General features: G+C 54.9%; 4 protein-coding genes and 1 pseudogene across 9 annotated transcripts; 3 read left to right on the top strand and 2 right to left on the bottom strand.

The window, feature by feature from the left end:
• The first annotated feature begins 837 nt into the window (after positions 1 to 837).
• On the top strand, positions 838 to 2923 carry RPL29 (ribosomal protein L29). The gene is made up of 3 exons (XM_037530091.2): positions 838 to 1036; positions 1351 to 1415; positions 2383 to 2923. Exons 1-3 carry the CDS (start codon positions 847 to 849, stop codon positions 2776 to 2778), a joined length of 651 nt encoding a protein of 216 aa, XP_037385988.2. The 5' UTR covers positions 838 to 846; the 3' UTR covers positions 2779 to 2923.
• Positions 2924 to 2965: 42 nt separating this feature from the next.
• Positions 2966 to 9943, top strand: LOC129145628 (40S ribosomal protein S29-like; annotated as a pseudogene).
• ACY1 (aminoacylase 1) lies at positions 4756 to 11300 on the bottom strand. 3 transcript variants are annotated; one of them, XM_037530065.2, is made up of 15 exons: positions 10652 to 11300; positions 9290 to 9399; positions 8549 to 8613; positions 8362 to 8466; positions 7891 to 7985; positions 7248 to 7324; positions 7078 to 7167; positions 6921 to 6977; positions 6523 to 6596; positions 6392 to 6441; positions 6137 to 6281; positions 5967 to 6035; positions 5295 to 5374; positions 5124 to 5184; positions 4756 to 5039 (listed from the first exon to the last, which is right to left on the bottom strand). In XM_037530065.2, the coding sequence occupies exons 2-15, from the start codon at positions 9381 to 9383 to the stop codon at positions 4875 to 4877; spliced, it is 1227 nt and encodes a 408-aa protein (XP_037385962.1). In that variant the 5' UTR covers positions 9384 to 9399; positions 10652 to 11300; the 3' UTR covers positions 4756 to 4874. The 3 variants fall into 3 exon arrangements, with proteins under 3 accessions (XP_037385962.1, XP_037385955.1, XP_037385947.1); XM_037530058.1 differs by lacking the exon at positions 10652 to 11300 and adding an exon at positions 10041 to 10132 and having other exon boundaries at positions 9290 to 9459; XM_037530050.1 differs by lacking the exon at positions 10652 to 11300 and adding an exon at positions 10041 to 10132.
• A 105-nt stretch (positions 11301 to 11405) lies between these two features.
• On the bottom strand, positions 11406 to 17439 carry ABHD14A (abhydrolase domain containing 14A). Of its 2 annotated transcripts, none has more exons than XM_037530073.2 (5): positions 16437 to 16521; positions 14067 to 14278; positions 13772 to 13887; positions 12145 to 12380; positions 11406 to 11961 (listed from the first exon to the last, which is right to left on the bottom strand). In XM_037530073.2, the coding sequence occupies exons 1-5, from the start codon at positions 16509 to 16511 to the stop codon at positions 11779 to 11781; spliced, it is 822 nt and encodes a 273-aa protein (XP_037385970.1). In that variant the 5' UTR covers positions 16512 to 16521; the 3' UTR covers positions 11406 to 11778. The 2 variants fall into 2 exon arrangements, with proteins under 2 accessions (XP_037385970.1, XP_037385978.1); XM_037530081.2 differs by lacking the exon at positions 16437 to 16521 and adding an exon at positions 17127 to 17439 and having other exon boundaries at positions 11410 to 11961.
• A 162-nt stretch (positions 17440 to 17601) lies between these two features.
• ABHD14B (abhydrolase domain containing 14B) lies at positions 17602 to 22064 on the top strand. Of its 3 annotated transcripts, none has more exons than XM_037520531.2 (4): positions 17602 to 17659; positions 18857 to 19072; positions 20308 to 20549; positions 20923 to 22064. In XM_037520531.2, exons 2-4 carry the CDS (start codon positions 18862 to 18864, stop codon positions 21100 to 21102), a joined length of 633 nt encoding a protein of 210 aa, XP_037376428.1. In that variant the 5' UTR covers positions 17602 to 17659; positions 18857 to 18861; the 3' UTR covers positions 21103 to 22064. The 3 variants fall into 3 exon arrangements, with proteins under 3 accessions (XP_037376428.1, XP_037376421.1, XP_037376415.1); XM_037520524.2 differs by having other exon boundaries at positions 18854 to 19072; XM_037520518.2 differs by having other exon boundaries at positions 18837 to 19072.
• Positions 22065 to 22153: the final 89 nt, after the last annotated feature.

Below are 22153 nucleotides of genomic sequence, written 5' to 3'. Positions count from 1 at the left end.
CAGGGACCATGACTCTCCCAGGTTGTTCTGCAACAGTATCCTCACAGCTCTCCATCCACCACTATGCCCCTTACAGTCCATTCTCCACGCCGTAGCCAAGGGTACTTTTAAAAGCATAGATCTCCTGCCAGCTCCTGACTAACATGCATGTTCAAGGACTCCCTTTACCTTCAGGGCTTTTAGTGAAACTAGGAAGCCAAGAGCCTGTTCCAGGAGAACAAGAGGAGTACGGGACCTAACTGTGCTGCCCTGATCTGGAAGGACTTGACTCCGAAACCAGAGCGAGGCAGTAGCAACGGATGCCTCGGTTAAGGGGCTCCACTCGGCGCCTCTACTCACTCTGTACAGGGGGAGAGAAGGCGGAATTAAACATGACGGGGACGGGCCAGGCTCATAGCACCGCCTCTGGGTGTGGCTTGTGCCCTCCCCGGCTTCGGAACCTTTTTTTCTGGAACTAGGGGAAGCTTTTCCAGTAGTACCTTCCGGCGTCGCCAACTCAATTTCCCGTGCGGCACCGCGGCCCTTCTTTCTCTTCCGGCTCAAGGCGCCTGGGGAGCCGCGGGCCTCGGTGAGTGGTGGCCGCGCGGCATCCGAAGCCATCCGCTGCTCGCGGACGGCGGCAGGGCGCTAGCCATAGAGAGAACGGAGAGAGCGGCTGCGTGGCTATGGGGAACGGAGGCCTCGCGCCTGGGGTGGTGGTCTTGGGTTCTCAAGGGATGGATGAGAGGGGAACTCGAATTCGGGGGGAGATTGCAATCTTGCGGCTGGGTGTGTTTGAGTGAGGAGGTCCGTTTTGAGGCTCCACTAACAGTTTGGGAGGTGGGAATTGATGTCGGGTTGTGCAGAATGAGTCGTGGCGCGAGTGGAGGCCCCAGAACCAAGGCGTCCGTGCTACTGCCTCCCTCTGTTTCTGGAGTCACGTTCTTCCAGATCAGGGCAGCACAGTTAGGTCCTCGGCAAGACCCCAGCCCTTATCTCCACTCTTCTCCAGGTGCAGACATGGCCAAGTCCAAGAACCACACCACACACAACCAATGTAAGTTTCCCAGGCCCGTCGTCCATCTCTCGCCCCGGATCCTGGCCAGCATTAGGGATACTGGAGCAAGCGAGAAGGCGCATTTATGCCATGGGGTCTGGGACTGATTTTGGTTTCAACCAGCATAGCTTTTGGGTTTATAGATTTTTAAGGAAGGAGTCCACTTGAGATACCTACTGTGTTTTGCTTGCAGTGTTAGTGGGGTTCCCAGGTCAGCTCTGGGAAGTAATGGTGGTCCTGGGTTTGTCAGCTATGGTGCTGGGTGGTCTTATTAGAATGCATCTCATTCTTTTATCTAATTACTTTCCCTGCAGCCCGAAAATGGCACAGAAATGGCATCAAGAAACCCCGATCCCAAAGATACGAATCTCTTAAGGGGGTGAGTATATGCACTGAATCACATAGTATGTGGCTGTTTGGCTCTAGTTGCACAGTAAGGGCCTTTCATATATAGATTTTTTGGCTTCAGCCAAAAAACTGATGTTTACTGTCTCACTTCTTACCTGGACTACCAAAGCCTACAATTTCTGTATCTACCCTTTATTAATCTTTGCCAGATCTATAATAAAACTTTACTTGGCCTTCCCCTGTCTGGGGTATAACTCCCTAGTCAGGATATAACCTGCTTCCTGAGGGCAGTTAGAACAGGTACTTTGTGAGCCTTCCATTCTGCACTGACCAGTCATACAGCTTTGATCTGACCAGTGCTGGGTGGAGGCCAGCTTCCTTTCCTGTGCCAGGGAGTACTGAGGACTAGGTGAGAGAGGCTGATGCTGTAGGGCCGGAGAACTGAACTCTTATCATGTCTGGCCTCCATGCTTTTGGTCTGATCTGTGGAGTAAATCATTTAATCTCAGAGTCTTTGTTTCCCCATCTTGATCCCTTTATCTTAACTTATTGTGAATCTGTTGTACTAGGCTTGGTACTTAACTAACATCTTGGGGGAAGGGGTTCGGAATGGTCCTGAGAGGACTGGGGAGATGAACTGAAGCCTTCCTGTAGGAAGTTGAAGCCCTGTGACCCTGACACACAGGGTCATCTTAGTTCTTGCTTTATTTTGTATCTCTGCCATGATCTGGGCATGTAGCCATGAAAATGTAGTCCGTATATAACATTAACAGGGTGAGGTATTGACTTCGGGATGATAGTACACGTTTCTCTCCAGATAAGTTGCTATGGGTTAAAGCTATTTCAGCATTTAAGATTGACAGAGGGTGTTTAAGCCCCTATTTGACTTCGATTGGGGCCCAAGTTTCCTGGGAAATCGCTATGGAGGGGGGTACCTGGAGTGACTTGGGGGCTCCAAACTGCTGCACTTCAGCCGCCTGTATCTTCCTGCCTTTCAGGTAGATCCCAAGTTCCTAAGGAACATGCGCTTTGCCAAGAAGCATAACAAGAAGGGCCTGAAGAAGATGCAGGCCAACAATGCCAAGGCCATGAGTGCACGTGCTGAGGCTATCAAGGCCCTTGTAAAGACCAAGACGGTCAGGGCTAACATCCCAAAGGGCAGCAGCCGCAAGCTCAGCCGACTTGCCTACATCGCTCACCCCAAGCTTGGGAAACATGCACGTGCCCGCATCGCCAAGGGTCTCAGGCTTTCGCGGCCAAAGGGCAAGGCTCAAACCCAGGCCAAGGATGCGGCTGCAGCACAGGTCCCCAAAGGAACACAGGCTGCCAAAGGTACCCAGGCCGCCAAAGGTACCCAGGCTGCCAAAGGTGCCCAGGCCCCCGCAAAGCCTTAAGAATAGAGAACACTGTCTGCCCGTGTGAGGACAGAAGGACTGGTGTCACCCCTAGGCTGCTGTCTACAGGGCACTGGTGTCTTCCTGTGCTATTTGTACAAATAAATCTGAAGCAGAACCTATCAGCTCTGTGTCTGATCCCTGGGCTGGGGCTAGGGTTCAGCTGGGGTTCATACCTTCATTTTGTGTGTGGGGAGAATTGAGTTTTCCCTGGGAGGTAGGGTCTGGGTAGGAGAGTGGGCCTTGACGTGCAAGAGGGACCTAGTGAATGAGAAATGGTTGGGTACTATAGAGAATCTGGCACATAGCTTACTGGACTGGGTAGGCTGCTGAGGGAAGAACATCCTCCTTTGGTCTTTGGTCCTTCCTTTCCTGAGGAAAGGAAGGGGGCCCAGCTAAATTCTGTGCTTTGAGATGAGGTATTCTAGACTCAGTCTGTTCTTAGTGTACCTGGCCATCAGCCACTGCTCTTGGTGGTGCTGATCCCCTAAGTGCTAGGGACCCTGGAAGACCAGGCAGTAACTGAAGTCATTTGACCAGGCTACTGTGCCTCCAGGATCAGCTGCTGCCCCTACTTCCTCAGTGAAGCAAGTAGCTAGCATAGTGGTAATAGGCATTTGTGGAGCATTCCTCCTGGTCATACTTTATGGTCCCCCAATCTGACCAGGTGCAGCAGGGCTTCAGTAACATTTCAATGTCAGCTTGAAGTTGCAGTTTTCAAGCATCTACCGAAGATGTCAAGTAAGGACTTCTTTTGTTTCACAGGTAAGCTAGGAAGAGAGCGAAGTAGCCATAGAGCCGGGTAGTCCATATAGGACTCAGGAAGTTTTGCTTGCCCACCCAGGGCTGGGCTGCTAGTTCTTGGGTATGATCCAGGTATGCTTTGGGTTGTCAGTTACTCCTCACTGAGGTGTCAGCTGGGCCACAACCAGGTTTTGTGTCCTGAAATTGGCTTGGCTCAGCCTGAAGTCATCAGGTCAGCTTCCAAACTGTGGGGGACAAGAAAACTCCCTAGTCATCCTACTCCAATTTCAGGGTACCCCAGGTGTCATGCTTCAGCTAGACTTTCAAGGTCCAGCCAGCCAGCCAGCTTGCTGCCTTATGCCTCTAGCTTCCACACAGCCTGTCTTGTGTAAAAAGCACAAGTCCCTCAATCTTCATCACCACCCGGTCTTGGGCAAGCTATTCTGACAGAGCTTTTAAAAGGGTTCATGGTGAAATCTGTATCAAAAGGAAGAGGAAGCTGGCCAAAAGCCTGGCCCCTTGTCTGCTCCATGAACAGAGGTGATTAACACTATCAAGATTAGCCTGCAGGCCACAGAGCCAGGCTCTGCATTTCCTTCTTAACTAGAAGCTAGCCTTCCTGTGCACCACAGGAGGTCAGAACAGAATCAGATCAGATTACCTAGAGGAGCAGGCTCAGCACCCAGGGTCCCTACCTGACTTAGCACTGCAGGGATCTTAGCAGGCCTGACTGAAGCCCAACTAGGTCACTCTAAACACTGACCCGTGATCCCTGGCCAAGGTGCTGGAGACCCAAAGAACTGACCTGGCCAGGGCTCTCAACACCAAAGCGGGGGTCACACTTTTCCTTTTAAACCCTGGGGTTTTTGATTACCTGCTATTCAGGCCTTGCTAGCTATCTGCCTGCCCCACATGTGGCAGGTCTCAGCTGGCCTTCATTCAGTTCAGGTCCTGCCTAAGTGTGCTTAGTGTTCCGCTCAAAGTATATCCCTTGCCTCACAAGTCAAATACAGGCATGGTGGCCACTGAGAACAGAAACTGGCCCCTTGTTTCCAGGGTGTGTCTTGTGGGGGCACACACAGCTGGTACTGGATGGTGTGCTGGGTCAAGTGCCACAGAGTAGCACGGGGTGTTGGGAAGTGCCCAGAGTCGGGCTATTTCCTCATCTGTGAAATGGGGATGATAACGGCATTTCCCTAGAGAAATGAGAATCCCTGTTCCATGAACATCCTCGTGAGTACTTCAGAGGTATCCCCTGTCCACATAGACTTTATTGTTGGACACGGGGAATGAAGGGTCATTGGCACTGGTCAGGGTGGAAGCTCCAGGGGTAGAGGTGGGGAGCATGGCGCTCACTTGTCATTGGGCAAGGCTGGAACGCTGGCCAGGGCAGGCAGCAGCCGTGCGTATATGTCCACCCCACGGAGGAACACAGCCTCATGCAGCCGCTCGTCGTGGTCATGCAGCAGCACAGGTGTGCGGTTCATGGGTGAGAAGCCCAGTGCCGGGACCCCCATCTGCAGGCAGTGAGGAGGAACCATTAGGAGTTGGGCCAGCATCTGGGATCACCCCACTCCCCAACCTGCAAGCGGCTGGCTCACCGCACGGATATAACGGCTGTCCGTTGCAGCAGGGAAGATCTTCGGCTCTAGAGTGAGGTTCCTGCAGAAGGAAGAGCCTGATGAGTGGGGAGAAAAGGAAGAGGGGGGGGGGACTGAAAGCACAAAGGAAGAGAGAGGGAAGGGGAGTGGAGGGCTGGCCAGTGTGCTCACATGTCCTTGCAGACCCCGTTAAATGCTGCCCACCAGGGGTCTGAGTCATCAGTAGATGTCATTTGGGGCTTCGTCCACTTCTGGGGGGAAGGGAAGAATGACAGGGTCAGGACAAGGCCTGGGCATCTTGCTGTGTTTGGGCACAGGGCACACTCCCATCACCCACCTCTCCACCCAGATATCCAGCTGGCCAGGCCAGCCACAGGCTCTCTTTCAGTCCTTCAAAGTTCCCCAGGTCAGGGCCCTTCCCCTGCCTTCCATCTACTAACTATCCTTCAGATCCTAGCCCAAGTGTGCCTTCCTCAAGATAGGTCTCCCAGCTGTCCGGGACTGTTAAATATTCCAATTACAGGTTCTCAGAGAGGAGGTCACACCCTTTACTGGACCATGTGTTCATACTTACATAAAAGTAATGTATAAATATTTGATTGTCTATTCCCCATTCACAATGAAATGAAAGGACTAGGAGAGCAAGAACCGTGACTACACTAGCTCCCTACAGCATGCCCCAGCACCCGGTGGTCACATCTGTAATACTTGGTGGTGTATGAAATGTGTCTCTCAGCTTGAGAAACGCTCAGACATAGACAGGTACACGAGCACACATCTCCTGTGGCATACACTTGGCGAGCCCAGTCTCCTCAGCAATCTCAGTTGACTCCCCGTCAATACCTGAGCAAACTCGAAGGTGACCCCCTCGCCAGCTGCCCGGCACCAGCTATGCAGCTGCTCCTCAAAAGCCTGCAAGGAGGGAGATGAGTTGACTCCTCAGGCTCTCCCTGAGCCTCCAGAACAGGACTGAGAACCGGGGCTCCCTCCTCAAACCCAGAGGGAGGTGGCACCTTCAAGTCCACATCTGGTGCCACACGGAAGTCAAAGCTGGCGCTCATAGTGGCAGGTACCACATTATAGGCCACGCCACCTTCTAGCTTAGTCAGGTTCACGGAGGTCACAGCCCCCTCTGACAGGTGGGGGTTTGACTGCAGCCTGTGGTTGGAGGAAGGGGCGGCAAGGGAAAACAACAGATAAAGAGTAGTTCAGTCTCCCTCTTCTCTTGCCCAGTGTCCAGAGCCCAGCCCCCTCCCAGGATGTCGCACCTCTGCTTCTCCTTCTCTCGGAATGCCAGGATCAAGCTCACGACCTTGTGCTAGGAGAGTATGAGGTTAGATGTGAGTGGCCCAGGATGGAGCGTCTACAATCCCCAGCTCCTCCCCTGCATGCCACGCACCAGCTTCTCTGCTGCAGTGTCCTCGATGAAGCGTGAGCCATGGCCTGGCTTCCCAGTGCTGGTAACCCGCACCCCTGGGAGATGTAGGGGGAAAGAGGATGTCTTCAGCATGGTAGGGGTTGGAAATGTAATCAACTCTGGGGTGGTTCTGGTCTTCCCCTCATTCTAAGCTCCTCTGGCAGGGTTCTTCCAGAATGCACAGTACAGAGCTGGTTTCTGCTCAGCATTAGGGTCTCCCCTCATTAGCTCAGGAAGGCAAATGGGAAAGGCAGTGGGGGCAGAGACTGGGTTCAAGATGCACTCAGGTCCCAACTTGTTATGTGACCCTTGGCAGGACCTGCCCCACTGGCCTAGTCTCCAGCCTGCATGGTAGCCCCTCCCTCTATGTCCATACGCACACCAGGGGCTCCGCTCGCTGTAAAAGACAGTGAAGGCATCAGTGGGGTTGGCCAGACCTGAGGAGGGAAAAAGGGTTCAGAGAATGGGGTGGCCCAGACCCCAACAGCAGCGTCTCCAACCCCTGCCTGCTCCTCTGTGTTTTTCTACCCTGCTCACCCTCATCCAAGGCAAAGCCAGCCCTCAGGGCCTGGAACTCAGGTCGCTGCACAAATAGCTCCATGCCTTGGTGACCCCCAATCTCCTCATCTGTAAAAGCAGCAGGGATATGAGATGAGGGGACCACACATGCCCCTCCCTAAAGGTGCTCCTTCCCAAGCCACTCCTACCTGGCACAAAAGTCATGTGGATAGTTCTGGGGAAATGGTGGCCCTCAGCCTTCAGCCTCCTCACAGCCTCCAGGTATCTGAGGGTCAGTGAGAGGGTGTAAGCCAGGTGCTGGGGGAGCCACCAGATGCCAGAGCAGGCAGGATGGAGCCCTGGGCCATGGACCCTGCCCTGCCACAATCTGGCAGGGGCTCCAGAAAGTCTCTGTCTCTCTCTGGACTTCAGGCTCCTCATCCATGCAATTGTCACAATAGAAAATCCTGCCCAAGGAGGGGGAGGAGGTCATAATGTTCCTTGGGGTTTTGCCTCATTTCATCTGAAAAAGCAACATGGGTCACCAGCAGCTCTATTAGAGCCATCTGAGAAAATCTGGCCAGGGTTTTTGCTCTTGTGATGCTGTTCAAACCAGCATAGTCTGATCCAGAAACAATACGGCTTCAATATGAGCTGCCAGTGTTTCTGCCCGTACTCGAAGGATATAAGCTTCATTAAATTGGACTAAGTGAACTTCCTTCAACAGGTCATTCAAGTTCCCTAGCTTATGGCAGAAACAAAGCTAGCTCTGTACTTAAATACTTGAAAAAAAAAAAAAAATTCTCCAGTCACAACCCAGGTTGTGGGGGATTGGAATTAGAGGACACTCACTGGATGCTGACACACTTCATGTCCTGGGCACCCCTGGCATAGATGTAGCCCTCAGCATCCTTGACGGCCTCAAAGGGGTCATGACTCCAATGTTCCTGTGGACAGGTATGGGAAGAGGAACCCAAGCCCCAAATTTCATCATTAATCTAACTCTGGTCAACTGTGGCCCATCCCTAGGAGCCCACTGTAGGCAGGGGTGACTGGTGGGTGTTAAAGGGGTCAGAAGTGTGCTGAAGAGGTTAACTGATTGCCACCCCTCATCTCTGCCTCCCACCTCAATCCCCATCAGCATTAGGATCTACCCTCAAAGCTCAGGGCATGAAGTAGCTGCTGAGCAAAGGCTGCCCCAGTGGAGTAATACCATATGATGTTGACAGGACCAGCACCGTGGGCTCCCTGAGGTTGAACAGGGGTCTGCATTATCTTTGTCCCTAAGAACTGCACCATTCCCTGACCCCCCCCCCCAAATACCTTGAAGACAGGTACCACATCTGTGTGGGAGTTGAGCAAAAGGGAAGAGAGTCTGGGATTGGTGCCTGGCCAGGTCAGCACAGTCACCACACGGCCAGATGCCACCTGGACAGGGTCAGCAAGTGGGATAGTCAGCACAGGGTGAGGCGGTACCCCGGGCCCACCTCCCCTTGCTACTCAGGCTCACCTCTACTTTCTGACAGCCCAGGCCCAGCTGGTGGGCTCTCTCCTCAAGGAAGGCCACAGCTGCCCCTGGGGGGACAGAGAGTCTTGAAGCTGCTTCTGCCTACCCATGCCTTCCACTGGCCCAGACAGAACAAGGAGGGGTGTACGTCCAAAGAGGGGAACAGACCCCCAAAAGGACAGTTGCCTCCTCAATACAATTCCACACCCCTCAGAGACAATTGCATTTCTGTCTCCAAAAAGATTTTTGGTTAGTGACCCTTAGTGGAAGGCCAGGTGGGAATTTCAGGCTTAGAAGGTGTCATTATCTTCTGTAAAGATGGGACAACTAGGGCCGGGAGAACAGGAGATTGACCTGAGGTGTTCCAGCTGATGAACCACATACCAGGGATCTGGACCCAAGTACACAATTCCCAAAGGGCTGTGGCCTTTGTCCAGTCCGGTAGGAGAATAGAAACTTCTTTCCTTGTGGTTGCCCCAGGCTCCCGTCCTACCTTCCCCCCTCCTCAAGCCCTGACGAGTGAGATGAAATTGATCCCTAACTAGGAGACAGGTACAGCAAAGCCTCCCAGGAACAGGTTGCTCCACAGCCTGGAGGGGATGCTGAGCAGTCTGCTGACTTAGGGAGAGGCTAGAGAAATTGAGGAGTCCGCAGCAGCATGGAGATGACCAGGATTAGAGCTTGGTTTAGAACACAGCCCCCACCCCTTCAGCCCCACCACAGGCCCTGAACGGGCGTGCTCACCATAGTCGGGCTGAGGTTGGACTGTGCGGATGCGCAGGTACTGGCGGAAGAGCGTCACGGATGGGTGCTCTGCTTCGCGACCCTTGCTGGCCATGGCTGCCTCTGGTGAGCTAGGGTCAAAGCGAGTGGCTCGCCTATCTCTTCCAGCTGCTGGGACCAGTGGACTCCACCTGCAAACAGCCCCTCCCCAGGGCAGTTCCCCGGACGTCCCCAGCGAGAGCCCCCTTCTGTTTCTGCTACTGTACTGGCTTTCTTTCTTTCTTTCTTCCCCCAAAGAACCCAATAAAATTCGTGCCTCTGGCTGCCCACTTTACAGGAAAGAAAGTTGAGGTTCAGGAACGGCTAGAGTAGCTTGAGCCAGGTTTGAACCCAGACACTGATTGCCCAATTCGCCCAAACGCCTCAAAAAATTTCTCCTGGGTCTCCCTGCTGGCGCAAGGGGTTAAGACGCAGCACTAAGAAGCTACCCGCAGCCACCGCAGCACGAGTTCGATCCCCGGCCAGGGAACTACTCACATGGCGCAACAGACCTCTCCTGACTCACCCACTGCTCCCCTCAGCAGTGTATTTCAGTCTGCCTGTTCTGTTCCCCACTCTGTCTCTGGTGAATCCTCTCATCTCCGCCCCATCTCTGGCCTGCACCCCAGCTCTTGTATGCATAAATAAAAAAATCTTTAAAAAAAATTTTCAACCAATTGTCCGGATTTCATGCCAGGGAACCCCGGGCCCTCTACCCCTCTGGATCCCCCACCTCGCTCTCTACAGGTCTCGGGCACGCGCTCCCCTCTCAGCGCCAGCCGCGGACTGTGCGGCGGGACCGAGGGTCCCGTGAGGTCGCAGACCCGGAACCGCCCCGATCCGCCCACCACGTGGCCAGGCCCGGATCGCGGGGCGGGGCCGAAGAAGCCGCCCGCCGCCCGCCCCAGGTTCCAGCCTCCGCCAGGATCACCCAGCGCGCGGATCTAGCCACCGCCCCTGGGTAGCCCCTCCCGCCGCCAGCTCCGCCCGCGCCGTCAGGAGCTCCCGCCGGGCCCGCCTTGCCCGTCAGAACGCGCCGCTCCGGGCCGGGGCCGCGAGCTCCGACGGCCCCGCCCACTGTGGGCTCCGCCTCCCGCAGCCTTGCGATTGCCCGAGAAGAGGAGGGCGGGCTCGTCGCGAAAGGTCGCGGCCGCCCCCAGGCTTTGTGAGTAAACCGCTGCAAAATCCTGTCGAGCCAGGCCGGGCCTGCCCCCCCCTCCTCCTCAGAGTCTCCTACTTCTCCCCTTTTCAGGGCTCAGCACCCACGAAGGTCCTCCTTGACTGCCCCATCCCCCAGGTTAATATCTGTTGTCCCGACTGTGAGCTCCAGGTTGGTTCATGTACCTGCAGAATTCTGTTCCTGGTAAGGTGCAGAGCGGATGCCTGGACTACGTGCCACCGTGTGGGCAAATCTGTGTAGCAGTGGGGATGACAGTTCACATACAATACCAGTGTGAGATGATGGTTGGCTGTGACAGCATCTGTGACAGGATGCCGTCAGAACACTAGATGACGGTGTGAGAGGGGGGGAAACAACACGAAGGCATAGATGCGGCACACTCTTGGCTAACCCCACTCCAGGCCCCCAGAGAGGGGGGATAAAGAGGCACAGATGTCCCACTGGCCACCCACAGGCTACCACTTGTGTGCCCAGCTGCCCTTTGTACTGCTAGCCAGTTCTACCCTCTGTTCCAGGAGCTGAGTCAGCTTGAGGAGGGTCAGGGGTTGAAGAGTTCAACCTCTGGGCTCAAAGGAGGGTGGTTGGGAGGGGAGAGGAGAGATCTACCTGGGCCCTCTGAGGTTTAAGTCTGGACTGCTGAACCACGAAGTACCCAGGGGCAAGCAGGCTTGGTGGCTCAGTAACCATGCTATGTCAATTGTTAAATCAGGTCCCCTACCCTCACGCTATACGTCTAGCTCCCTTTGGCCATGGATCCAACATTCCTCACTCAGCTCAGACCTTGATATCCCATTAATCCCAGCGGTCATGCAGCAGTGGTAACACCCTATCCCTCCCACCCAACCCCCAGCCTTGTGTGGCCAAGTACGCCTCATAGCCAGAGTCATTCCATCTCAAACTGCCTTCTGAGGTGGGGGTTACCATCACATTCATTTTATAGATGAGAAAACTGAGGCACAGAGTTGTGAGGGCAGCTGGTTAGGAAGTAGCCCGTGTTCTTAGTCTTTCCAGGCCACTGGAGCATTTCTTCCAGCTCGCAGCCTCGCAGTAGTCACAGACTTGCCTCCCACTCCTTCACCCACCTGCAACACCACCAGGAAACAGGACCCGTCACCACCCAGGCATGACAAAAATGCTTTTTATTTTGCCTGTGAGATGAAATGAGAAGGCCTGGCTCTCTCGTCTCTGCCTTCCAATCCCAGGGGCTGCCTCCCTGGCGTGGGGATCTGGGGAAGACTGGTTGAGACCCTCCAAACTCAGGCCAGGACTGGGACCTGGGCAGTGGGTGAGCTCAAGGCAGGTGGTCAAGGAAGGTAAGGAGGACAAGATGGAAGTCATGCGGCTTGTGGAGGTAGCAGGCGTGACCCGCATCGCGCAGCTTCACCACAGAGTGGTTGGGCAGGTGCCGGAGATACCGCAAGGACTGCATAGCTGGAATGCGGTCCAGTTCGCCATACAGGATGAGAGTCGGGGTCTGCAGGGCAAGGTAAGGAGCTGTGATCCTGGGACCTACGGTGATCGACCCTCTAGTCACCTCCTTAGGAAATCTTTCCCAAGCACCCCATCTCTCCATCCAACGGAGACCTAAGTCCTCTCACCCCATGACTCAAGCCAGGGATGGGAAGCCAGGATCTTCCGGGAACCCTCCTACTGGTACCTTAATGGCCCAGAATTGTTCCTGGCTGTAGTTCTGGGTGTAGACAGGTGCAATGGGCACGAATCCATGCAACTGGTGGTGGCCTCGAATCAGGAAAGGCAGGGCATAGTGGCCACTCAGCGAGGGGCTCACCAGCACAGCATTCTGTACCTCCAGGTCCCGTAACACTTTTTCCAGGAGCTCCACCCTTCCTGCCTCTGTGCTTGCTTCCTTTGATGGAGCTGAGTTCCCAAAACCTGGGAACAGGAGAAGGCACCGATTGAGGAAGGCTGGGCAGCTCAGGACTTCCTGCCCATCACAGTGGGGAAAAGAGGTAGGGAGCTGTGAGTGGCATATGGTACACGCTACCCCAAACTTCCTAGGAGGTATTTTTTTTTTCAATGTGATAGGCCTACTAGAAAAATATCTTTGGGGCCTCCCTGGTGGCGCAGGGGATTAAGACGCAGCACTATGAAGCTATCTGCAGCCACTGCTGCAGGAGTTCAATCCCCAGCCAGGGAGCTATGCACATGGTGCAGCAGACCTCTCCTGCCTCACCCACTGCTCCCCTCAGCAGGGTATTTCAGTCAATCTGCCTGTTCCCCACTCTCAATGGTGAATCCTCTCACTCCCCTGCATCTCTGGCCTGCACCCCAGCTCTTGCATGCATAAATAAATAAATCTTTTTTAAAAAAGAAAAACATCTTTTATTCATTATACTGGAAAACAAACAAACAAACCTGACAATACTCATTGTTGGGGTAGATGCAAGGAAATGAACACTTTCATATATGGTTGATGGGAGGATAAAACCATGTAGCATTTTTGGACCCTAAGGTAATATTTGCAACACTTTTAAAATGTGTGTTCTTTAATCCAACAATTGCCCACAGCTCAAATAAGTACATCCAAAGATGCTTCAGCTATATCCCTTAAGTATTTCAACTGATACTGAAACTATCAATCAACCTACATGTCCACAGGTAGAGGATAGCCAGGTAAAATCTGCCCATCCCTCCAGTGGCACACACTGCAGAGTTGAGGACCCTGAGGGAGGTTCATGCAACTGGCATGATCCAGGAGACATGGTAGAGAGGAAGAAAACCAAGTCGCAGATCAAGTCTCTAAGCAGGCAGGACACTAGTTATGTCTATAACCCTCACCACAATCCTGCATATTGCTTGTATCTCTGCTACAAATAGCTAGAAAAGGACCTGACTCCCCCAAACTACTGAGAGAGGGGAAAAGGAGGGAAATGTGGCCTGAGTCTCTGAGGGAGTCACTGTTTTTGTTTTGTTGTTTTTGTTTTTTTAGTGACAAGAATGGTAGCATAAATCATTTGTGTAGGTAAAAAACCAAAAAGCTACAAAATTTGTTATAAAAAGTACAGTGAGATGCATGCAATTGTTTGTGACGTGAGTCATGTTTCTCTTTGTTTTGTGCAGGCAACAATCCACACTGTGGTTTTCAAGGTAGAAAAAAAAAACAAACCTACAGACCTTTTTGTATTGCCATCTGGTGTGTGACCTGCTGCTGCTTGTCCAGCAATGGAGTCCAGATGCCCCCCAGCCACACTTCAGTGTTTCCTACCCCTCCAACTCCTCCCTCTGGGAGGCTGCCTCCCAGACCCAGGGATGGGGGCTCTCACCTGGGAGGTCAAGGGCCACAGCCCGGTAGCCCCTCTGCGCCAGCAGCTGCAGTGTGCCCAGCTGCTCCCATGTGTAGGAGTTAAAGGCCTTTCCGTGGAGCAGCACAACTTCCACCCTGTGGACAGAGAGGGGAGTCATATGTCTTGGGGATCCTGGGGGCAGCCCACCATTCTTTCTCCCTGGGCTTCTCCCACTGCCTTCCCAGGTCTTGAGTACCCCTGAGTTGACCCAGGATCCCACATAGGGATTCCCCTTGGGTTTCATCCTTCCACTGCACCTGAAGTCAACACCTACCTGCGTGTACGGTGGAGGGGGAGCACCTCGCGGTAAAACATCGGTGAGTTGCCAGGGGTTAGACCAGCCAGGGTTGTGACATTGGGGTCTCCCCAGGGCCAGGAGGTCTGCTCAGGAGGGCCTGGAAGTCCTACGTACAGTAGCAGCATGAGCAGCAGGCCCAAACCCAGGAGGGCTATCTGAAACCAACTCATGGAGGTCTGTACCATAGTCTGAAGGAGAGGAGAGGGAGGACAGGCTGGCACTGAGTCCCACACGGACTCCTGGACCCCATCCCAAGCCCTCCCTGAAGCCCCCATGGAGAAAAATCTCTAGCCCTTGCTCTTTCTCTGCTCTGAATAAGAGTCCAACAACTCCAGGAAAATGGCTCAGATGCCCCACAGCTGGAGGAGCATCTGAGATGTTCCCAGGCCAGCTCAGTGGCCACTATCATCCCATGCCAGCTGATGCCACTTCCCTTTCTTGAGTGCTATGACAGTCATGTACTCGGCCCTTCACATCCAAGGGCTCACGAATACACACCAGGACAATGGGAAGATATGATTATGGGTCTTTTACGCTAGAGAAAACTGAGATTCAGTGAAGTGAATCCTCCTGTCCAAAGAGCAGAGTAATGAGTGTGGAAATGGACTTAAACCCACGGCTGGGTTCCTAACTACCAGGCCAGGCTTATTTTTGCCAAAGAGGAAAACATGGGGTTGGGAAGTGGCAGGTAAATGGGAGCCTTGCTGATGGACAGCGTAGTGAGGGCGTCAAAGATGAAAGACCATGTGTGACGTGATGTCCGACTGGGGGCATGGAATGGTTCTTTTTATACACTGCATAAAACAATGCTGAAGTCAGCATGTGTTTTACAGTTGATGGGAATACTTAATGCTCTACTCCAACTGATACTCAGCAGGAGGGCTCATGGGCAGTATCCGTGATGGAGGAAATGCTGAGGCATGAGAGGATGTCAGAGAGGAGCACACTCCCACCGTTCCCCGTCCCCCTGCCCAAACTTTATGCCAAATGGCCCACTTCATGGACTCCTCCAGTCAGGGTCATCTGCCAGCCCAGAGGACAGACTTCAGGACCCAGGGTTTAGACAAAACAGTTATCCCTGCCTTTGAGAATGGTCTCTGCCACTTCCTGGCAGTGTAGCTTCAGTTTGTCAATAATATGTGGGAGGATAACCTTCTGGCTGTCCTCCCAAGCCTTACATTGAATTTGACCTGGGGCTGTTGTCATCATTTAATTGTTTCTAGGGTAAGCCTGACTGCTTTGTTCCCAGATTCTACTGCACACATCTCTGTTGAGTGCCAACTGCACCCTGGAAGAAGTTAGGAGCTGGGGACCGATCTGGAGCCCCACCTACCTCTCCAGCTAGCTTTGGGGATATTTCCCTAGATCCCTCCCCCATGCTCTGGGGTCAGGTGGTGAGTGGCAGCACCAGAAGCTGAATGGAGGAAGAACGTGCTCCTCCAGTCTTTCTGACCAGGAACAGCTTCAGACCGCTTGGCGTTTGCCTAAGTCCCTATCCAGGAGGACCTCTTCGCTGTGCCTCTGCTTGCTGTGGGCCTGCGAAGCCGGGAGGTTGGGGAGGGGGGCGGAGAGGGGTGGGGCTTCGGCCGTTGTCCTGGCAACTCAGGCAGCTGGGGTCCAAGACAACGGTAGAGGGCAGACAGCCAGCAGTCTTGTCTACACCACAAGGATGCGTGAGGGGAGCTGTACCCGCATGAGGTCCTTGGCATACGGGTCGACCACGAGACAGACGAACACACAAACATTAAGTCTTGCCCTCACACTTTCCTTTTGCATTAAGTTATTCCCTGCATGCAAGCCTCCTTGTACACGCACTGGCCTATGCCCAATCAATCCCTTCAACACACACCCTGAATATCAGCACACAGCCAGACATTAGGAAGGCAGACCGACACACACACTCGCCCCTAAAATCAAATGCAGTACCTCAAATTTCAAGCATACAGTCATACTCACAACCTTGAAGCTACACACGCACACAAGAAACACGCAGAGGCAGGCAAACGGGCACACAGAGAAACCCTCAAGAACACCCCACAGAGACACTCAGGTCGACACACACCCTCAGAACCTCGCAGGGAAACACAGAGCAGAGACAGGCCAGCCGGCAGGCCGACTGACACACCCCCTGGCATAAGAACTCAGAGAGACACTCATCACACCGACAGGCCGATCACACCAAGAACACCAGCAAACACTTGCGCGCGCCGCACACACACCAGCACCCCCGCCGCGCCCGCGCCCGCGCCTCCCACAGGACTGTGCCCGGGGCGCTGGGGCGCGGGGCGGGGCGAGGGCGGCCCGCCCCTGCACGCCCGGCCGGCCTCCCCCGGCGGGGACACTCACCGGGATGACCGCGCCGGCCCCCGCGGGGCGGGCCCGGCCCCAGCGGAACCAGCAGCCAAAGAGCGCGGCGACCATGACGCTGCCTCGGCCGCTCCGCGGGCGGCCCCGGCCGGGACGCGAGGGCGCCGCCACCAGGCGCGCTTGCGCAGTCCGCAGGCGCAGGCCCAACGCCTTGGAGCCCGGGCGGGGGGGTCGGGGGGGCGGCGCCCTAAAGCACGCGGGCCTGCCCCCGCCGTCCAGGTTTCCCGGATTGCTCGCGGCCTGGCAATGGCAGGGAGGCGGACTTGGCTGCTTCCCACCCGCCCGTCTTCCTCCTGTCTCAAGTTCTCTGGATGTGCGAGGGGGTTGACGGGACTCATCACACGGGGTTGTCTTCATGACTGACGGCTCGCCAAGCCTCAGAACAGCCTGGCGCGGGGGCCCGGCAGTGTCAACACAGATCTTGTTAAACAGCAGCCCCAGGTCTCCGCCCAAACAGTTCCCTGACCCCTAGCAGGCAGCGCGCGGCGTGGAGCGTTAGGCCAGAGCTCGGGATGGCCTCTGGCAAGGCTTCCCTTCTCCTTATGGCTCCTGTCCTGGTGGGCGATGTGTGACCAACGTCTGGTCTGCCCCTAAGCTCGGAGATCTGCGAGGCCATCAGGCCTGCCACAGGGAGGCAGCCTGGAGTGCGGCAGACTCGCTGCTTCTTACCGTCCTGCACGAGGCGAGCCGTGTCATCCATTCCATAGACAGGAGATGTTAGCGAGAAGATCAAGGCCAACTGGCTGGTCATTGTCTGAGCCTTGCATTCAGGCTTGCGGGGTCTCACCTACAAGCTAGGCGCTCAACTCTGCCGGGCAGTCTTAGCCTGGCATGAGAGGGTGGGAGAGGATGGTGCAGGGAGCAGCAGGGATGCAACTCCAGAGGAACCCTTTTCCTCGAGATGCATCATGCGCAGGTAGAGCAGGTTGCTGAACGCCTCCGGGCCGCACCCAGCCCAGTGCGGGGCATGGGGCACCAGGGCCCGAGGGGTTTGGGGAGCCCGAGAACGCTGTGACAAGAAAGATGGGTCTAGGGGAGCAGAGCGACCCGGCGACCACTGGTGGCCACAAGACGGCGCCCCGGAGCACGGGCCCGCCCCCGGCCTCCGCCCAGCCACAGTCCCGGGCGCCCCGTCCCGCCCCGGGCTCCCTCCACAGTCAGCACTCTGCGTCCTATCTGAGCGGGCCCACGCAGCTCCCCAGGTACCCGCCCTGCGCCCCGACCCTCTTCCTCTCTCCAGCTAGAGCCAGCCCCCACTGCTCCTAGTCTCTCCCCTTTCCAACTCTGTTCCCCAGGTCCCCTCCCTCGCTCTATGCACCGCCCCCGCACCCCGGCCTCTCTGCGCCCTACTCAGCCCAGCGAGGCCCGGAGCCCAGGTCCGCGAAGGGTCGGAGCCAGGCGTGGCGCGCGGGCTGTCGCCGTCTGGGCCCCCGCGGACCCCGAGCCGAGCACCCCGCGTGCATTCTTTGCGGGCCTGAACTCCACAGCCTTTCTCCGCTCTGCGTTCGGGTTTCAGCCTCCGGAAAATGGGCATTTTACTCCAATTCCGATTCCTTCCGGGCTGAGGTGCCGTCCCAGGACCTGCAGTAGTGCCTTGAAAAGGACGAGGTTGATAAGCAAAATAGCTACTTACTGTCGATTGAGCATTTACTGTTTACTGAGCGGTCAGGCGCGAGTGTTTTACACGCGTGACTTCATTTAATCCTATCAGCCACCTGTGCGTTCAGTGCTATTTTATTATGCCCAGTTGCTGAAAAGGATGTTAACAATGAGAACAATAATCATAAAGGGAGCGCCACGTATTGCGTTCTCTTTTTTTAAAAAAAAAAATTTATACAAGAACTGGGGTACAGTCAGGGGCGGGGGAGGGTGAGAGGATTCACCAGAGATAAAGCCGGGACCAGAACAGGCAGATGGACCAGACACTGCTGAGGGGAGCAGCGGGGAGGCAGGAGAGGTCTACCGTGCCATGTGGGTATCTCCCTCGACGGTTAGGAATCGACGGCTGGGAATTGAACCCGCGCTGCAGAGGCTGCGGACATCTTCACAATGCCGCGCTCAACCCGCTGCACCACTGGGGAACCCCATATTGCATTCTTAACAAAAGCAGGCACCCTCACTTGTCAACTCCTTTTTCTTCTAAACTTAATAATTTTTGAAATAGGCTTGACTGTACCATATTAGAGTTCAAGGTCACACAATTAAGTGAAAGGCAGAGGTAGAAACAGCACCTATGTCTACGTCACTCCAAAGCATGTTCTAGAGATCTGGGAGTGTCCTGGAGGCCTCCTTACTATGCCCTCCCGCCCTTGGCAATCTTTCTGCTCTACCTGGGCGGGGTGTTCTGTGGCTCCTCATCAGCCTGGCCTTGAACCACAGGTACTTCATCCATACAGCAGCAGGTATGGCGGCCGTGGAGCAGCAGGAGGGCACCATCCAGGTCCAGGGCCAGAATATCTTCTTCCGAGAGGCTTGGCCAGGCAGTGGACAGGCTGCCCGTTTCTCTGTGTTGCTGTTGCACGGCATCCGCTTTTCCTCTGAGACCTGGCAAAACCTGGGCACACTGCAGAAGCTTGCCCAGGCTGGCTACCGGGCTGTGGCCATCGACCTGCCAGGTAATTCCAGGGCAGACTTTTGGTCAGGGGTCATGGGGCCTCCCTGGGGACCAGGGCTAGGGGCTGGGCGACTGGGAGGACCTAACAAGGCTGGGCCCTGAGCTTGACAGGGCCCAGTGGATACTGCAAGGGCCTTTAAGCGTCTCTAGTCTTGATGTGGATCAAGCTGGACACTGCCCAGCTGCTTCTAATTGTTCCTTGGGGCAGCGTCTCAGTGTCTCATCGGTAATGGGACATAACCACATTCATTTTGGGGGGTTGACGCTAGTGAGAATGGAATGAGATTACCCATGTGAGTATGTGACCAGCACCTGATATCTAATAATTGCTCTGTCAATTGCAAGTAAACTACATTGACAGAGCCACAACTACAGGCTCTGTTGGAAGCCCCTTGGAGTGAGACTGAATCTCCTGACACCTTTGGATGCAGGGTAGGGCCCGGTGGCCGGCTAAGCTCCCAGTCATGATCCCACATTTAAAGCCCTCAGCTAGGTTCTGGAGGTGGGGCAGCCCCCAGACTGCCAGTCAGAACCTGGACCAGCAGGTGCCAACTATGGAAGGAGTAGCACCACTCACCTGCTCCCCTAATTGGCCATGGTGGGTATGATTTCAGTGCCCAAGGGCGGGCCTCCAGGCCAGGCCAGGATTGGTTCTGAGAGTGGGTTGGACTAAAGATCTTGAGCTAATCTTGCTGGGGAAGGCGGGGACTGACTAATTGGAGGGGGAGGTATGTGTGCAGAGCCTGTCTCTCAGTCACTGTCCTCAAGACACCCGCCTCACACTAACCCTGGTGCCTCTTAAACAGTTAACTGAATTTTCACAACAGTCTTAGTTGGCAGGTTCTTTGTAATCTTCTTTTAGCAGATGGGGAAATTGAGCTGCTGAGTGTGGGCTGAGGGGGCACATACAAAATATCTACTTATGTGACCAAGGTCAAATAGAGAGTAAATGGAGAATGGGACTTGGCCCCAGCATGTTGGACTTCAGAGCCTGCTTCTGGTTAGGACACTGCATGGCTGGGAGAGATGGGCCATGCAGAAATGCCTCACGCTTGCCACAGATATGACAGCTCTAGGCTGTTGTAAGAATAAAGTCAGACACGCTAGGTGTGTTGCAGGAAACTGACATAGTGAGATGGACCTCCAGGAGGGCTTCCTGGAGGAAGGAATCCCCTCTCCCCTGTTTTCCTACTCACTTGTACCTGTTTTGTCTCTCTAATACCTGAACCCCTGCAGGTCTGGGGCACTCTAAGGAAGCAACAGCACCTGCCCCTATAGGCGAGCTGGCCCCCAGCAGCTTCCTGGCAGCTGTGGTGGATGCCTTGAAACTGGGTCCTCCAGTGGTGATCAGCCCGTCACTGAGTGGCATGTACTCCCTGCCCTTCCTCACTGCTCCTGGCTCCCAGCTACGGGGCTATGTACCGGTGGCCCCCATCTGCACTGACAAAATCAGTGCTGCCGACTACGCAAATGTGAAGGTACCTGTGTGGGGGGCGCTGAGATGCTCCTGCAGGGAGCAAGGAAGGGCCCCTCCTGGGGCCTCTCCTCATCCAAGGGTGTGGTCACCAAGGGGTGGTTTCTGGGAGGAGCTGAAGTACTACATTCCACCATTTCGGTTTACTTAGCAGCCAATCCCTGTGCTAAACTGCATGCTGGGCAGACACTAATCCATGTCTCTGTCTCTTAGGAGCTGGGGCCCTGCTCCCCCCAACCAGCTTGTCTGACTTGTCACTCCTCATTTGGTGTGACCCCAGACAGAAACTAGAGATTATGGGGAAGGCTGGAGTTGACCTCTGGGAGGCTGGGGATGGTGTGGCAGGTCCCTGACTCTGCCTTCTTTTCCTTTCTCAGACCTCTGCTCTTATCGTGTATGGGGACCAGGACTCCATGGGTCACAGCAGCTTTGAGCACCTAAAGCAGCTGCCCAACCACAGGGTGTTGGTCATGGAGGGGGCGAGTCACCCGTGTTACCTTGACAAACCCGAGGAGTGGCATACAGGGCTGCTGGATTTCCTGCAGGGCCTAGCATGAGGGCTCCCCTCCCTCCCTCCTCTTCCCCTTCTCTCCTTCATGGGCTCCTGCTCATCATGCACACACAGCAGGTGTGTCTGTGTTCTGGGGGGGGGGGGGGCTATTGTCTCTTCCTCTTTCTCTTGCAGTGACAAACTGAGGAGGTGAAATCAAGACCAAAAAACTTCAGGAATCAAGGGACGTAAATGGTGGAGGGTAATCTGTTAGATAAATTTCTCTTACAGCTTTCCTATTCCTGGCATACCTTCCTCTGCGGGCTACTATCCTCTCCCTACCTTCCACTTCCTTTGGCTGCCTTGCAGGGCAGTCACGCCCTCTACACTGGCCTCTTAGACCACAGATACATACAGGCCCACATTCATGCTTACACATTTAAAGCCATCTGTGTTCCCAAACATGACCTTTCACAAGGGAGCAGCCACACAGGTGTATGCAGCTCTGGACTGACATGCAGTCTCGTCTTACACGGCATTTCATGCACACATACACATGCGTGCTTGTGCCTCCAGTCAAGCACATACACAGGCATATGTGCCTTTCCAACCATGAGGCACCCCACTCTCTGGGAAGATGGGGGCCCCATACACTATCCCTTGCAGGGCACCCTCTTCCAGATCGTGGGTGTGCTCAGCCCTGAATTCAATTGACATGTAGTGAAAGGTCCATGCAGCAGGCCGGAATGCAAAAGCCTACCCGGAAGCCCACCTGGGGGGCAGGAATGCGGATACCTGCCTGGAGGACTCAGACAATGAGCCTCCCCCCTCCCCCTACGAGTCTCATCTCAGAAAAAGAACCTCTACCTGCCCTACAAACTTTTCCCGCCGTACGAGCCCAACTACCCACCTGACCTCTCCCCACCCTATAAAACCCTGCTTCCCCCTAACAACGTGCGCGACTCCACTGACCCCCGCCTTGGGTCTGTGAGGTCCTCCCGGGGCGCAATAAAGTTTCCCTCCCTTTGAGAAATGTAGCCTGGCTCTCCTTGTCTTTACCGCGCCGAACCTTTCATCTAGTTTGCAGCTGGTCCCAAAGCAGAATTGGCCCCCCCCGA

The sequence above is a fragment of the Talpa occidentalis genome, unplaced genomic scaffold (genome assembly GCF_014898055.3).
Source record: "Talpa occidentalis isolate TD23 unplaced genomic scaffold, MPIMG_talOcc4v2.1 talOcc4.10, whole genome shotgun sequence".
Taxonomy (NCBI): Eukaryota; Metazoa; Chordata; class Mammalia; order Eulipotyphla; family Talpidae; genus Talpa; species Talpa occidentalis.
The sequence above is the reverse complement of the archived record's forward strand: the minus strand, read 5'-3'. Positions and strand labels throughout refer to the sequence as shown.

Coding starts and splice junctions, on each gene's coding strand:
- RPL29 (XM_037530091.2), top strand. CDS start 847: ATGAGTCGTGGCGCGAGTGGAGGCCCCAGAACCAAGGCGTCCGTGCTA. Junction 1,037..1,350: donor CCACACCACACACAACCAAT/GTAAGTTTCCCA, acceptor CTTTCCCTGCAG/CCCGAAAATGGCACAGAAAT. Junction 1,416..2,382: donor GATACGAATCTCTTAAGGGG/GTGAGTATATGC, acceptor CCTGCCTTTCAG/GTAGATCCCAAGTTCCTAAG.
- ACY1 (XM_037530065.2), bottom strand. CDS start 9,383: ATGGCCAGCAAGGGTCGCGAAGCAGAGCACCCATCCGTGACGCTCTTC. Junction 8,614..9,289: donor CCAACCTCAGCCCGACTATG/GTGAGCACGCCC, acceptor CTGTCCCCCCAG/GGGCAGCTGTGGCCTTCCTT. Junction 5,040..5,123: donor ACAGCCGTTATATCCGTGCG/GTGAGCCAGCCG, acceptor CACTGCCTGCAG/ATGGGGGTCCCGGCACTGGG.
- ABHD14A (XM_037530073.2), bottom strand. CDS start 16,511: ATGGTCGCCGCGCTCTTTGGCTGCTGGTTCCGCTGGGGCCGGGCCCGC. Junction 14,279..16,436: donor GGGCCGGCGCGGTCATCCCG/GTGAGTGTCCCC, acceptor CCTCTCCTTCAG/ACTATGGTACAGACCTCCAT. Junction 11,962..12,144: donor AACAATTCTGGGCCATTAAG/GTACCAGTAGGA, acceptor CTTGCCCTGCAG/ACCCCGACTCTCATCCTGTA.
- ABHD14B (XM_037520531.2), top strand. CDS start 18,862: ATGGCGGCCGTGGAGCAGCAGGAGGGCACCATCCAGGTCCAGGGCCAG. Junction 19,073..20,307: donor TGTGGCCATCGACCTGCCAG/GTAATTCCAGGG, acceptor GAACCCCTGCAG/GTCTGGGGCACTCTAAGGAA. Junction 20,550..20,922: donor CCGACTACGCAAATGTGAAG/GTACCTGTGTGG, acceptor TTCCTTTCTCAG/ACCTCTGCTCTTATCGTGTA.